At 41.8% G+C, this 13,498-nt stretch overlaps 2 protein-coding genes across 2 annotated transcripts; one reads left to right on the forward strand and one right to left on the reverse strand.

Annotated features, from left to right (window-relative positions):
* Nucleotides 1-242: 242 nt before the first annotated feature.
* prnpb (prion protein b) lies at nt 243-9,196 on the forward strand. Its single transcript, XM_080499977.1, has 3 exons — nt 243-396; nt 855-2,750; nt 7,228-9,196. Coding segments are annotated over exons 1-3 (3,225 nt in total). The 5' UTR covers nt 243-394; the 3' UTR covers nt 8,555-9,196.
* A 1,003-nt stretch (nt 9,197-10,199) lies between these two features.
* sprn2 (shadow of prion protein 2) lies at nt 10,200-13,416 on the reverse strand. Its single transcript, XM_080499708.1, has 2 exons — nt 13,345-13,416; nt 10,200-11,283 (listed from the first exon to the last, which is right to left on the reverse strand). Exon 2 carries the CDS (start codon nt 11,270-11,272, stop codon nt 10,751-10,753), a length of 522 nt encoding a protein of 173 aa, XP_080355834.1. The 5' UTR covers nt 11,273-11,283; nt 13,345-13,416; the 3' UTR covers nt 10,200-10,750.
* Between the last annotated feature and the right edge of the window lie 82 nt (nt 13,417-13,498).

Genomic DNA, 13,498 nt, shown 5'->3' on the forward strand with positions numbered 1-13,498 from the left:
ATGTTCCAGCCTGTGGCTGCTTTTTTTAAACTCGTGTTTATGTTGGGAGTGGGGAGGGTGTTGTTGGGAAAGGGGTTGGAATTTTACCCTCAAATGGGGGTAGGAGGAGATGAGAATGATAGGAGGAGCAGATTTATTTTAATTTTTTTTATTACTATCCAAACAAGCATCGGTGTTGTGGACGCAGCACAAGGTCAGTATAGGCCATCTGTGTGTTCTTTTCGGAACTTTTAAACTAAAGTTTAGAGCTTTGAAAGTGACATTCAGCAACCAGCAGGGTCGAGGTAGCATTGGACTGTCGGGACAGAGTCTATTTTAAGGTTGCCAGTTTTACCGGATCAAGTTGACAGGAGCTGAGTGAGGCTGTGTGGAACGAAAGCACACGAAGGCTGCAATGTATGTTAGCGTATCTCAATGCAATCTAATACTTCACTTATGTTTTCAGATAAATATCCCCAGATCCTCATATTTTTACTTTTTGAGACAAAGAATTGCACTTAACAGTGTATGTTGGTCATAATGTTATAGCGGAGGAGGATTTTTGATGCACACAGAGAAACGTCGATTCCAGGTGCTCAATTCAGTTATACTAGAATACAAGCAATTACAGTGAAGAACTACTAAAACAACATTGAGACTCTGACAAGTAGCCATTGTCCACATCTCTCATTTGAGGTAGTATGACCATTTTATCATGACTAATAGAGCTCCGTCTACACTTAGGTACTCGAGACTTATGTTGTAATTCATGACATTGTCAGAGTGACGACCTTCTCAATGGAAAAATGATAACATACGTTCACCTACTGATTTCTTTATGCTTCTTTTCTTCCTGGCTCCACCTCCTGCTCCAGGATGAAGCTGACTACGATAACGATCCTGTGTCTGTTCCTTGTTGTGGTTGGTATCAACTTTTCGCAAGCTGGCATAAAAGGGAAGGTTGGTGGACTGACAAAACTTTTTAAGAAGCCATCTAAAGGCAAGTCTAAAGAAACAACCATTAAAAACTCTAAACAACCCACACAATCCAACCAAGGAGGCCATTCTCAACAACCAGGGAGTTTCCCCAACCAAGGAGATCGTCCTCAACCAGGAGGTTACCCTAACCAAGGAGGATACCCTCAACAACCAGGAGGTTACCCTAACCAAGCAGGCCATCCTCAACCAGGAGGTTACCCTAACCAAGGAGGATACCCTCAACAACCAGGAGGTTACCCTAACCAAGCAGGCCATCCTCAACCAGGAGGTTACCCTAACCCAGGAGGATACCCTCAACAACCAGGAGGTTACCCTAACCAAGCAGGCCATCCTCAACCAGGAGGTTACCCTAACCAAGGAGGATACCCTCAACAACCAGGAGGTTACCCCAACCAAGCAGGCCATCCTCAACCAGGAGGTTACCCTAACCAAGGAGGATACCCTCAACAACCAGGAGGTTACCCTAACCAAGCAGGCCATCCTCAACCAGGAGGTTACCCTAACCAAGGAGGCTATCCTCGACAACCAGGAAGTTACCCCAACCAAGGAGGCTATCCTCAACAACCAGGAGGTTACCCTAACCAAGGAGGATACCCTCAACAACCAGGAGGTTACCCCAACCAAGGAAGCCGTCCTCAGCAACCAGCAGGTTATCCTTACCCTGGCAGCTATCCTCAGCATCCGGGGTATCCTGGTAGGAGCTATCCAGTTGGTGGTAGCTATCCGGTTGGCAGCTACCCAGCACAGGGCTCCCCATATGGAGGAGGTTATGGGGGTCACCCAGGCGGCTACATAAACTCCAACCCAAACAACAAAATCCTGAGCCCTCACTATGGTAGTAGCTTTGGTTATGGGGGCTATGGCGGTGGCGGTGGCTCTCCGTTCTCTCACTCTGTAAATGCAATGGGATACGCACCCTCTGATAAGTCCAGAGGTTTTGGACGTACTGCAGTAATGGCAGCTGCCGGTGGGGCGATGGCAGGAATGGCCCTGGGATATGGGTTAGGAAGATTCCCTCGTCCTAATTTCCACTTTCATAGCCCAGAAGAAGAGTATTATTACAACTACTACATGTACAAGAAATATGGTACCCGGTCAACTGATAGAAACGATTATAGCAGAGACTACACATTCAGTCAAACTGTTGAGACCTTTGATAAATACATGACATCTTGCATGAAAAGAACAGACCTTCTGCCTGTAGAGAAGAAAACACAGCAAAATAAACCTGTTGCTACCACAACCATGCCAACAAAAGTATCTCCTGTAAAAACGACTGCTGCCACAGTTACTGCCACCAGCAGCAATTCTACGAGTTCTGTACCTCCACCTTCACAGGTCAATGACAATAAAACAGTAGAGACTGTTGACACTAACTTCCTCGCTGTAATTAACACCACTACTGTTGCAACAGTCTCTGGGCCTGGTAGCCATTCAGCAAACAGCAACACCACTGCAGAGAAGAACCCTCCTTCAGTTCCACAAGTTCAAGATAAGTCGCCCTCACAGCTGTTTAAAAATGCAGCGACTGATGATGATGATGACGATACAGTCAGCATAGTAGAGATCGGCTACCCAGCACTGATCAAACAGATGAAGGTCAAAAGATGTACAGCGCTTTACGTCGTCTACGCTGAAAAGCAACTGATGAAAAAGACAACACCAACACCCCGCAGTGGAGTGCAGGGACTGGGGATCGGTTTAGGAGGACATTTATCTGTGGTCACCAGCATTGTACTGATCATACTGAGCATTAACATGCAGAACGAGCTGCACTAAAGCAACGAGACCGATGAGGGGATAAAACACTGAGGAGCATTACAAATATGGTTGTTGATTCAAAGTCCCTACAAAAAAAATATTTTCAGTAAAAGTGTATAGAAATACTTCAAATTCTGGTGCTATCATAAAATCTGTTAAGGTGGATAAACAGATTTGATATTGGTATGTAGATTTATTGATTGGCCATGGAAATGGGTCTGACACAAAGAGAAAGTGAATATTGCAGTTAATACAAATAGTACAGCCAATCGTTACACATTGTGCACTCCTCAACATATGTATTGGATTATAGTTCAACTGGTAAGTATATAACAAAATATATCCTCTGTGTATTTGGTAATCGTAGTTTCTTATTGCTTGTAATTGTTCTTTTGGACAATGTGAATTGAGTGTGGTAGCACTTTAGAGGTTAGCAGTCTGACGTCACTGCAAACAGACCTGGGTTTGATTCTGAGCCAAGGTTCTTCTTTTATTTTTCCTTTTTTTTTTACACATTTGCATGTGTACTTTGCACTTGTGCTGCTCTTTTGATGTACTATGATGTATTAATTGATGTACTTGTCTCCCTCCTCATTTCCCTGAAATTATTTTTCTTTCTCTTTCCCATCCAGGGGAGATTATTATCACAGAAATATGAATAAAAACTCAGAGGTCCTAAAGTATAAATCACAGCATCAAACACAGGATGCACTGATATTAACCTATACTTGTTTCCTGATTGTGACCACACTGAGTCTTCATGAGCATTTACCCACAATGGATTAGTATTTGAATACATGATTTTGTTTATAACTGCACACAATTTGCAATTGACAGCTTCATGTTCCTCTTTAATAACCAGTCTGCTTATATAGCTCCATGCATTTAGGAAAAAAAGTCCATCAGTCATGTTTTTCTGCTGACTTGTTTTTGAGTTTAATATAATATCCATCTGTGACATTTCAATTAATTCATATCTGGACACCAAATGTTTTCAAACGTTTTTTTCCCTTGTTCTCTTTGTATCACCTGTATACCAAAATTAAAGTATATTTTTGAATAGTTATATATTATCTTAATATCGCCCAATATTGTACACTTAAAAATAAAGATATTGTCCAGTACTCTTGTAAAAACCATCAAACATACAGCCAATAAACGTGCGTGCCCTTCTTTTGATATTCTTCATAATTGCTTTTAATAACAATTAAAAAAAAAAAAAAAAAAGGTGATTATCTATTCTTCATTCTTCTTTATCAGCTTGTGGTTGGATGTACAGGCCTGGTTAACTTCAAAGACATATTTAGATGCAGTTATACTATTGGTGTGAGTGTGTGATGATGAGGTTTTGTCTATGAGCCCTGTCAGACCGTCCACACCGTCCACACCGTCCTCTTTATTGGCTCTGAAACCTCCAGTCTGGATGAAGTCGGTGGGGAATATGAATGGATGAATTTCAAGCACATGAAAACAATTAATTGGTCTTCTCTTTCCACAGAAATATGATGCCGCCAGAAAGTGGCTGAAAGCCTTTCTATTGAACAGGAAATGACTAAGATCCTTTTCTCCACAGGCCTCATGGATAGCTACTCTGTTTTTAATAGATTTACAGTTGAAAGCCCTCAGAGTGATTTGGATGACATTTTTTTAATGCATATTGTTCAGAGTCCAAAGTCTGAACAATTGGTTTTTAAAGAAATTACTTTTTTTTTTTTTTAAATGTCACGACTCTTGTGATCTTTGATCAGAGTTTTTAGCACTAAAAGATGCTGTCATGCCACATTCAATGTAACACATGGAGATGACTGGAAATTAAATAGAAATCATGCCATATTGTTTCATAATCAGACAAATGTAAATATAAACTACAGTATTGATGCTTTTTTGAGGGAGTCTGTTGATGGCAAGGCTGAATGAGATGTTGCCATTCTGTCAAGTTGCCACCCATCATTGTTTTTTTTGTTTTTTTTAAACCAAACAAACTATAAGCACGGAGAACGTTTGGACTAATTATTAGTAATTTATTACAAATCTGGTCTGATGTACAAAATCACCTGAGCTGTAATATTAAACTTTGTGACCAATCCCCAGGTTGGCTTAACTATAATTTACTACAGGCCCATGTTTCAATAATAAGTGGTCCGTTGGAGGAATCCACAACCTCCAAGATATGTATGATTGGGCGTGATTGACTGGTAGCATGACTGAGAGGGACAGGATATGAGTTTGATTTGGTCTAACATATTTATTTCATCCAAAAACCCAGCACATCAATTTACATGGATGTTTTTAAAATGAAAGTTATAGACAGTCCAAACTGCAGTAAATGTAACCAGAATACTGTTGGGAGTTACGTTCATGTGTGTTTTGGGAATGCCCTTCAGTTTATGACTTCTGGAACAAGGTGACCAAGAATTTGGGAAAGATTTTGAAATTTGACTCAGCTCTCAGAGATAACACCAGGTGAGCACATATTTGTAGGTTTAACTGCTGCTAAGAAGACTTATTTTCCATTCGAGGTTCTCTCCTGGGTCTTCGTTGATCAAAGAATGAATAAATCCACTTGCCCTCATGGAAAATTCCCTGGCTGTAATTCACAAAGCTCGGGCATCTTCTGTAGAGGTTTGGCATCTTCTTATGAATTATATTGATCCGAACAAAAGAACTTGATATTCCAATAATCCTCACTCAAGAGTCTAAATACTTCTTGTATATTAGTGCCTCTTTTTTTTCTAAGGAAATGTTTTCAAGAAACAATGAATAAATATTATCATTGAAATATAGCTTTAATCATGAATGTACTGTATGTTTGTACTGATTATGAAGTGTGATAATAGTGAGGCAAGAAAGAATCAGAGCAGGTTTAAAATAAATGACCCAAATTGAATCTGATTTACACGATAATACTTTTATAACCTGTGTCATGAGTCATATTGCATAGCAGCATTAGTTTTGGATATTCTAACAAAGCTGGAAGATTTTTTTTTTTATTGTAGCTTTCTTTCATTTAAATATTGTTTCATGTCTGGACAGAGGAGAAGGACAGTGTGACTTTGCATGCGGAATGCTGGCAGTGATCCCAGTCGGTGAGGTAATGCAGAGGATCAGAGATCACCCATTGATCATCATCATGAGGCTGGAGATGCTGGGAAGTGACTGAGTGAAGGGGAAGCCTCGCCCTCCTCCTCTGGCTGTGTGATCGTGTCCACGCCCCACCAACACGCAGGGCACGAGCTTTTATCACGAGCTTCATAGAAGGATGCAAACCCGGGGAGGAGATGTGCTCTGAGGAGACTCCGTCTGGAAGAAGGGATTGCAACTAGTCAAGGTGAGACTGTATTTGAACGATCTGCGCTTTGGTTAGTTAGGAAGTGACAGGCACGATCTGCTTCTTCTTCTTCTTCTTCAGTTTCCAATGACACTGCAGTTCTGATCTGATTAAAGTGGCTGCAGCCCGAGAGAAGCATGCGCCGCGTGCGGGAAGCGTCCGCGCGTGTTTACCTCCATGCATCTGTAGCTTTACCACCCGTCTCACATCTGCATCACCGGAGAATGTCACTGGATGATGTTTGGGAGACATTGCACGCGCAGCTCTCGCACATCCACCCTCCGCAGCGGCCACGCCCTTCGGCCAATTCATTAATTAATTAAGTACAATTGGTAGATGTTAAATAATAGTAATTACTGGAAGAAACGCGTTGATCTTGTCTTTGGCATCGTGTAAATCAACAGAGGTGGGAAAAAAAGTACTGAACATGAGTACCAGGATACAAACACTGTTACTTTCACTATTATAGGCAAGTGAAAGTACAAACTGTTCGCTCAATAATTACTTTTTATTACTGTTACTTGGACTGACAGTCAGTTAAATGTTCCCAATTCATATCCAAAGGAGCGTATGCATGCATGCATGTATGTATGTATGTATGTATGTATGTATGTATGTATGTATGTATGTATGTATGTATGTATGTATAAATAAATACATCTTTGGACCAGTTTTTACACAGAATGCCCCACCACCTGCAACTGGGAATTCAACCCGAGTCCCTCATAACACTTTACTGAGGTGTGGCACCTAATGGCAGCATGTAAATCTTTGGAAACAGATGCTTCCGTCACCTACGGTGATAGACAATTCTTTGCACTGCCTCCGCACTTATTGGGGGGGGAAACTGTGGTCCGACTCCAACGTGCTTTTGATAAACAAGCAATGGGTCATAAAGAAGGGAAACAACTGTCTGAGTCTCTTATCAGAGTGAGTTTCCGTACACCACCCAAGAGGCTCCATCAATATAGTAACAAAACCACATTAATATGTATGAATGCATTTTATAATCACTTAATAAAATATTGGCATACATGTTACTCCATGGGTCTGATGGTGTTAAAATATACATTGACATCAACAACTTTCTTACCGTCGAATAAAGGAGATTTAAAAAAACAAAAAAACAACAACTTATTGAACTTAGTAGAATGAATCTGTCTGATCCGCTTACATGTCATTAACAGTTTTTTCTCTACTTTCTCACTCTGGCATGTTCCCTTTCCCCTTCCCCGCCGTCCCTTCAGGTTGAAGATGAAGTTGAACTTGTTGTTGGTGCTCTGCTTGCTACTGCTTGTATTTCATATCCCCTTTTCACTGACCAGGGGAGGATCAAGATCAGGATCAAAAGCCTGGTCTGGGAAAACATCCACTTCACCTAAACATGGAAGATCCAATACGAATCATCAAAAAGGTCAGACCAAATCTCAGAGCACAGTTCCCAAACAGTCAAACAACAACCAACAAGGATCCAGAGCCAGTTACCCACAAACGGCGGTGGTAGTTCATGGAAGATACAACACTCCGGGGGGCTACCCGGGGGGGTACATCAACCAGAACCCAAACAACAAAGTCCTGAGTCCGCACTATGCCGGTAGTTTTGGTTATGGGGGTTATCAGACCTGGGGTGGCTCTCCATACTCTCGCAGAATTTCAGATATCGGCCTGTACCCCAACTCTAGATCCAGAGGGTTTGGTCACCGTGCAGCCACGGCAGCAGCTCAGGTGACTATGACCAGGATGGCCCTGGGCTATGGCTTAGGAAGGTTCCCCCGCCCCCACTTCCACTTTCAGGACTCTCAGCAGGAGTGTCACTACAATCGGTACATGTACGCAAAATATGGCACTCGCTCAAATAACATCAACGACTACAGCAGAGACTACGTTTACAATGCACCCTCCCAGGCCAAGACCTACGATAGTTTCATGAAGTCGTGCATGACGAGATCTGACCTCCCCGCAAAGAGTAAAAAATCCCAAGACAAACCAGCTAAAACAGACGCGAATGAGGTCGTCTCGTTGGTTTCAGAGTCGGAGACAGCCGGAAACACCGAGACGGGAGACAGCATTAACGGCACAGCCACAGTAAACACCAAGACGGGAGACAGCATTAACGGCACAGCCACAGTAAACACCAAGACGGGAGACAGCATTAACGGCACAGCCACAGTAAACACCAAGACCCCCAAAGCCTCCAGTCTCCCTCCTCTGAATCAGTCCCAAGCCGAGCCGGTTGGACCAGCTTCCCTGGTGGCCAGCGGCGTGGAGGACGATGACACGGTGAGCATTGTGGAGATCGGTTACCCAGCACTGATCGAACAGATGAAGGCCAGGAGATGCTTGGAGCTGTACCTGGATTACTCCGAGCAGTTCATGAAGAGGCTGCCTGGACGCGTTGGAGGGCTGAAGACTGAATTTCAGGGGCTTTTAGCTGCGGCGATTGGCACGTTACTGATGCTCCACAACAGCAACATGCTCCCAAATTAGGTCATGAACGAGCTGCGATAATGAAGGGGAGACAAAGAAGTAGAGAGACACACCGTTTACAGTATGAAAAAAAAAAAAGCCTGAGTATAAATGATGGTATTCATGTTCTCCTTGATTGAATGAGAAATGAACATAAAGTGGAGTTTGCATGTTGCCCCTGAGCCTGTGTGAGTTTTCTTCGGTAGTCAAGTTTCCTCCAACATTCCAGAACTATACACCTGAGGTTGATTGTGTACTGTTAATCGTCTGTAGCTGCAATTGTGTGTGTGTGTGTGTGTGTGTGGTTGTTTGTGTCTGTTTTCCATGGGATGGACGGGCCTTTAGCGCCTCTCAGGGCCTCTCAGGGCCTGAAACTGGGTATATTACAAGAGAAGATGGATAAACAGATGAAATGAGCTTTAATCCTGAAGCATGTTGCTGGTGTGTAAATCCCCCCCATTAAGCCATTTATATCCAGTCGTCAGCTTTGAGCCACTGAATCTTTGATTGTAATATCTTTTCTCATGTATCATGTGTGCTTTTGACGTATTGATTTGTTCAGTTACTTTGAGCACTTTTGTATGAGAACCTGCTGGAAACAACATATTTATATATGTATATGTTTTTGACATGTCTGCACTGAATGAAATAAATAAAAATGATAATAGATAACAAGGACAGTTGTGTTTTATACTCTTTATAAAACTTCATGTCGCTATGAATGTGAGCGTCTCTCGTGAGAGCAACCACCTTTTAATTTCTTTATTAAAATGTAACCAAGTTGCCCCCTGATTCACAATGAACTGGCCTTTTATCACTGTGATCACGTGATTTAAACATATTTCACCCTTTCCATTTTCAGCATGGCTGTGAGACACGCCAGAACAAGATGATTTGAACGTTGTTTACCAAACACAAGATTTTCTCAGAAAATGATATGTCTTACTGGAGTATTAAGTGTTGGTTGTGCGTGCTTTGCGTCACGTCTCAGAGCAGATATCGTCAATAAACAAATGTGCTTTGTGGGAACAGCATCCGTCCTGGCTGCTGGTGGAGAGTTTTTTGTTGTGAACATTTGAAAGCAAAATAAAACGTTTGATAATGGCAGCACTCTAATATTGTGGCGTTACCGAGAATTCTCCCAGTTCGAGTCTTGTGTGTTTATTCTATTATTTCCCCCCACAGTCTAAAAACCAAGTCCACCACCGCACGGCCATAAATTTAAAGATGTACAGAAGACTAATGGATGGTCGGCAATGACTTGGCTGTATAAATGACCTCTGGTGTCGTCTCTCATTGAAGGAAACATTTATTGTGGTGTTAAATATCAAAGGACGGCTGAGCTTAAATGTTTGGGTGATTCATGTCATCATAACTTGAACATTTTGTAGACAAGTCCTGATTTCACTTGACTTTGTGATCACACGATTCTCCAGGTTGCTCCTCTGATCACTGTGAATGAAAGTATTAACAGAATAACATGATCAATTTTTAATTTTCCATTAGTTTAATCCACAAAAAAAGAAAACAAACAACAAATGACACAAATGCTTTTTTAAATGTTTACTCATAATGAAAATCCAAACATAGAAGCCTGTTTATTATGTATAACAAAAAAAATCTACAAAAATAAATGAAGCGTATGTTTATATTCAACAAGGCTGTTTGCAAACAAAACTTGCATGAAGTCTAAATAATTACATGATAAAGAATTGCACTGAGCTGTGTTGTGTTTTCGTCTGCTCTTTAACTCTGACCCAGACTGTTGAGGTAGACTTCACTACACGTCTAATTCAGTCTATTCAGATAGTTTTGGTCAAATGTTTCCCAAAAAACACTCAGTTATTCACACCAGTAAAATCGTGACCACTTGTTAAAAGTATAAAACAAAACAAAAACAGGAGCTCCATAATATTACACTGAGACTCCAGGATACAGTGCAGATCGTTGTTAATCAGATTATCTCACTAACATTGATAATTGTTTGGTGTGTTTTCTTCTTGTCCCGACTGAAGTATGGTGCCACATTGATTTCCTCTTCTTGTCCTCACGGAGGGTCAAATAAGGGCCAAAAGAAAAAATAAATAAATAAATATATATATATATATATAAACTCTTTAAAGGTCATTTAGTCTTTAATTATAGTCCTCTTCTCGGTGAGGTTGTTGGTTATTTCTGGACGGGGGTTTGACCCTGGATTTATCTTTAGAAACGGCTCTACAGGAGTGCCATCCAGTGGCCGAGGAGCAGAGACACCAGCGAGCCGATGACAACGATGATGCTGTTGTAGATGGGGCCGCTGGAGGCCCCCGTGTAGTACTCCATGTCTCCGGAGCCCTCGGACTCATAGCCGGGCCTGGCGCCGTAGCCGCCACCGCCAACACCGTACCGTGGGTAGCCGTACCCTCCTCCATATCCTCCTCCATATCCACCGTATCCTCCCCCGTAGCCGTATCCTCCACCGTACCCGGGTCGGCTCAGTGCAGAGCCGATCATAGAGCCCCCTATGGCTCCCGCAGCAGCCGCCCCGGCGACTTTACCTGCACTGGGGCCTCTGTTCTGGACCACCACAGGGGCCGGCCTGTAGGACTGACCGCCCCAACCACGGCCGGCGCTTCCTCCTCCTCGACCAAAGCCGCCGCCTCCACGGCCGCGGCGGGCCTCGGCGCCGGGGAGCAGCGCGGCAAGAAGCAGCACGCAGAGGGCCACTGCCAGGGGAAGCTTCTGCAGCTGCAGCATGATTCTTTACTCTGTGGAAACACGGTTAAGAAAATAAATGAGGACGAGCGGAAGTGGTTCACTGATTCATATTGAGGTTGAAAGCACTAAAAAAAAAAAAAAAAAAAAAAACCCAGAGAATTGTTGTTATTCAGAGGTGTGTGTGTGTGTATTTGTTACAAATACTTGGATTACTGTAATTTAGTTATGCCATTTATTCACACTTAGATACAGTTGAAAGCAAATAATCTACTTTGCCACAATAAAAACCATAAATCTCTTCTGAATACGTCTAACATTTTAAATAATGTCTAACCTTTAATTGGCTTCTTTGTAGAAGAAAGAAATTGAACAGATTGCCACTGAAAGTGACTCTTTCAGTACTGATTGAGAAGAATAGTTTTCATTTTCTCCTGTGATTGAGAACAATTTAACCACTTGTGCTTGTATGGGGAACACATTTTTAGTCCTCGTTTCACCTCTCGTAAATAGTACAGTTCTCTCTTAATGCCCGCGATTCTAAGTATAAATACCCTCAATCTGTACTTATGTAAGCATATTTGTTTTTGTCCCATCCCCGTTTATGACTGATGAGATGTTCTCAGTGCAGATTTAGTTCGATGGTATTTTTACGTTGTTGACAAATTAAGCACAGCACAGATCATGGCTCTAAATCCAGCTTTGAGAAACAAATCTTATTCAAGCGCCGAAGCACAATTTAACAGCGGCGCTGACCTGGGATCAGATCAGTTTTCATAATCCCTAAAGACTTTTAATTAGGACCTGGCAGACACAGTTTGGGGTGGGTCTGTGGACAAGGGCCTGCTATGAGAAGAGTAAAGCAACATTTTCTACCTCCAGTGGCGGCCAGGAGGAAATCCACACTACAAAGATGTGAAAGGAAACCACTTGAATGAAATAATAAAAAGGACTATAAGGACCCCCACCACACACACACACACACACACACACACACACACACACACACACACACACACACACACACACACACACACACACACACACACACACACACACACACACACACACACACACACACACACACACACACACACACACACACACACACACAATATCAATCAAGTAATTAAGTACAAACAGAAGACATTGTACCAGTGCTCAGTGACCATCCACACTGTTGTTCTTGTGCACATTCCAGGTACTTATTATTCATATATATCTTCTGATAGTTTCAAATTTAAATTGCATCAGCCGAAACAGAATGATACAGAGCCGTTAAACATCCGCCTGGGAAAGAACAAACTACTACGCCCCAAAAACTGACTGTTCATAAGCAGTGTTATGTACTTTTGAATAGATTCAAAATGAAACAAATCACCGAGATTAATTCCAATTTGATTTGGAAGAAATGTGCAGGTTATATAACCATGAAAACTTAGTGTGACCTCAGCTTACAAAATAAATCCCAGGACCTTGATTTTTTTTTTGCCATAGTTCAAAAGTTTCTTCAAACTATGTAATAAAGATTGTAGCAAAAGCAAAAGTATGATTGACTCATTGATTGGCACACTATGAAAACAGTGGGTCGCCTCTTCTTGTAATAACTTTTTTTTATTTCATATGGCCATTATAACACATTTGCTATTTATCTCTACGTCATTATTTAAAAACTTTTACTCTAGTAAACAATGCATCTTCCACCAAGAGCTAAATGAGCCGTGAGCCACACGACTTAATTCACTGTGCCGTCAACAAAAGGTGCTCACTGTAATCTGTGTTCACTTACAAGATGACTGGAGCTATTATTACTCGAGGTCACTTGGCTGGAGAATAATCCAGAGACTCTCAGATTATGGTTACGACACCACAGGCACTCAAGTAATAGAAAACATTTCTTTATTTGTAGAAAAATGTGTGCTTTCTTAAAACAAACAACTAAAAACTGTCCATTTGATTTAATGTTGACAAGAAAATAAAGAAAATTTGGGGGAAAAACATTGAAGAAAAGCAAAACAAACCAACATCCTCATGGATATTGTAAGAAATAATCAATTATTAAAAGCTAACTATTCAAACAATTTTTGTTTTTGTATAGAGAAAGAAACACTCACCTGTTCAGTCGCCTTTCTGAAGGAAGGTTCAGGTGTGTGTGTGTGTGTTCAGCTCCGGCTCCTCCGATGCTCTGTGGGAAAGTGTTTCAGGGCCACTCTGTTATCCTCCAGACAATCTCCATCAGGTGGAGTGGATCACTCGCCGTCCCCGGCG

The sequence above is a fragment of the Blennius ocellaris genome, assembly GCF_963422515.1.
Source record: "Blennius ocellaris genome assembly, chromosome: 7".
Taxonomy (NCBI): Eukaryota; Metazoa; Chordata; class Actinopteri; order Blenniiformes; family Blenniidae; genus Blennius; species Blennius ocellaris.

Coding starts and splice junctions, on each gene's coding strand:
- prnpb (XM_080499977.1), top strand. Junction 2,751..7,227: donor ATTAACATGCAGAACGAGCT/GCACTAAAGCAA, acceptor AGAATGAATCTG/TCTGATCCGCTTACATGTCA.
- sprn2 (XM_080499708.1), bottom strand. CDS start 11,272: ATGCTGCAGCTGCAGAAGCTTCCCCTGGCAGTGGCCCTCTGCGTGCTG.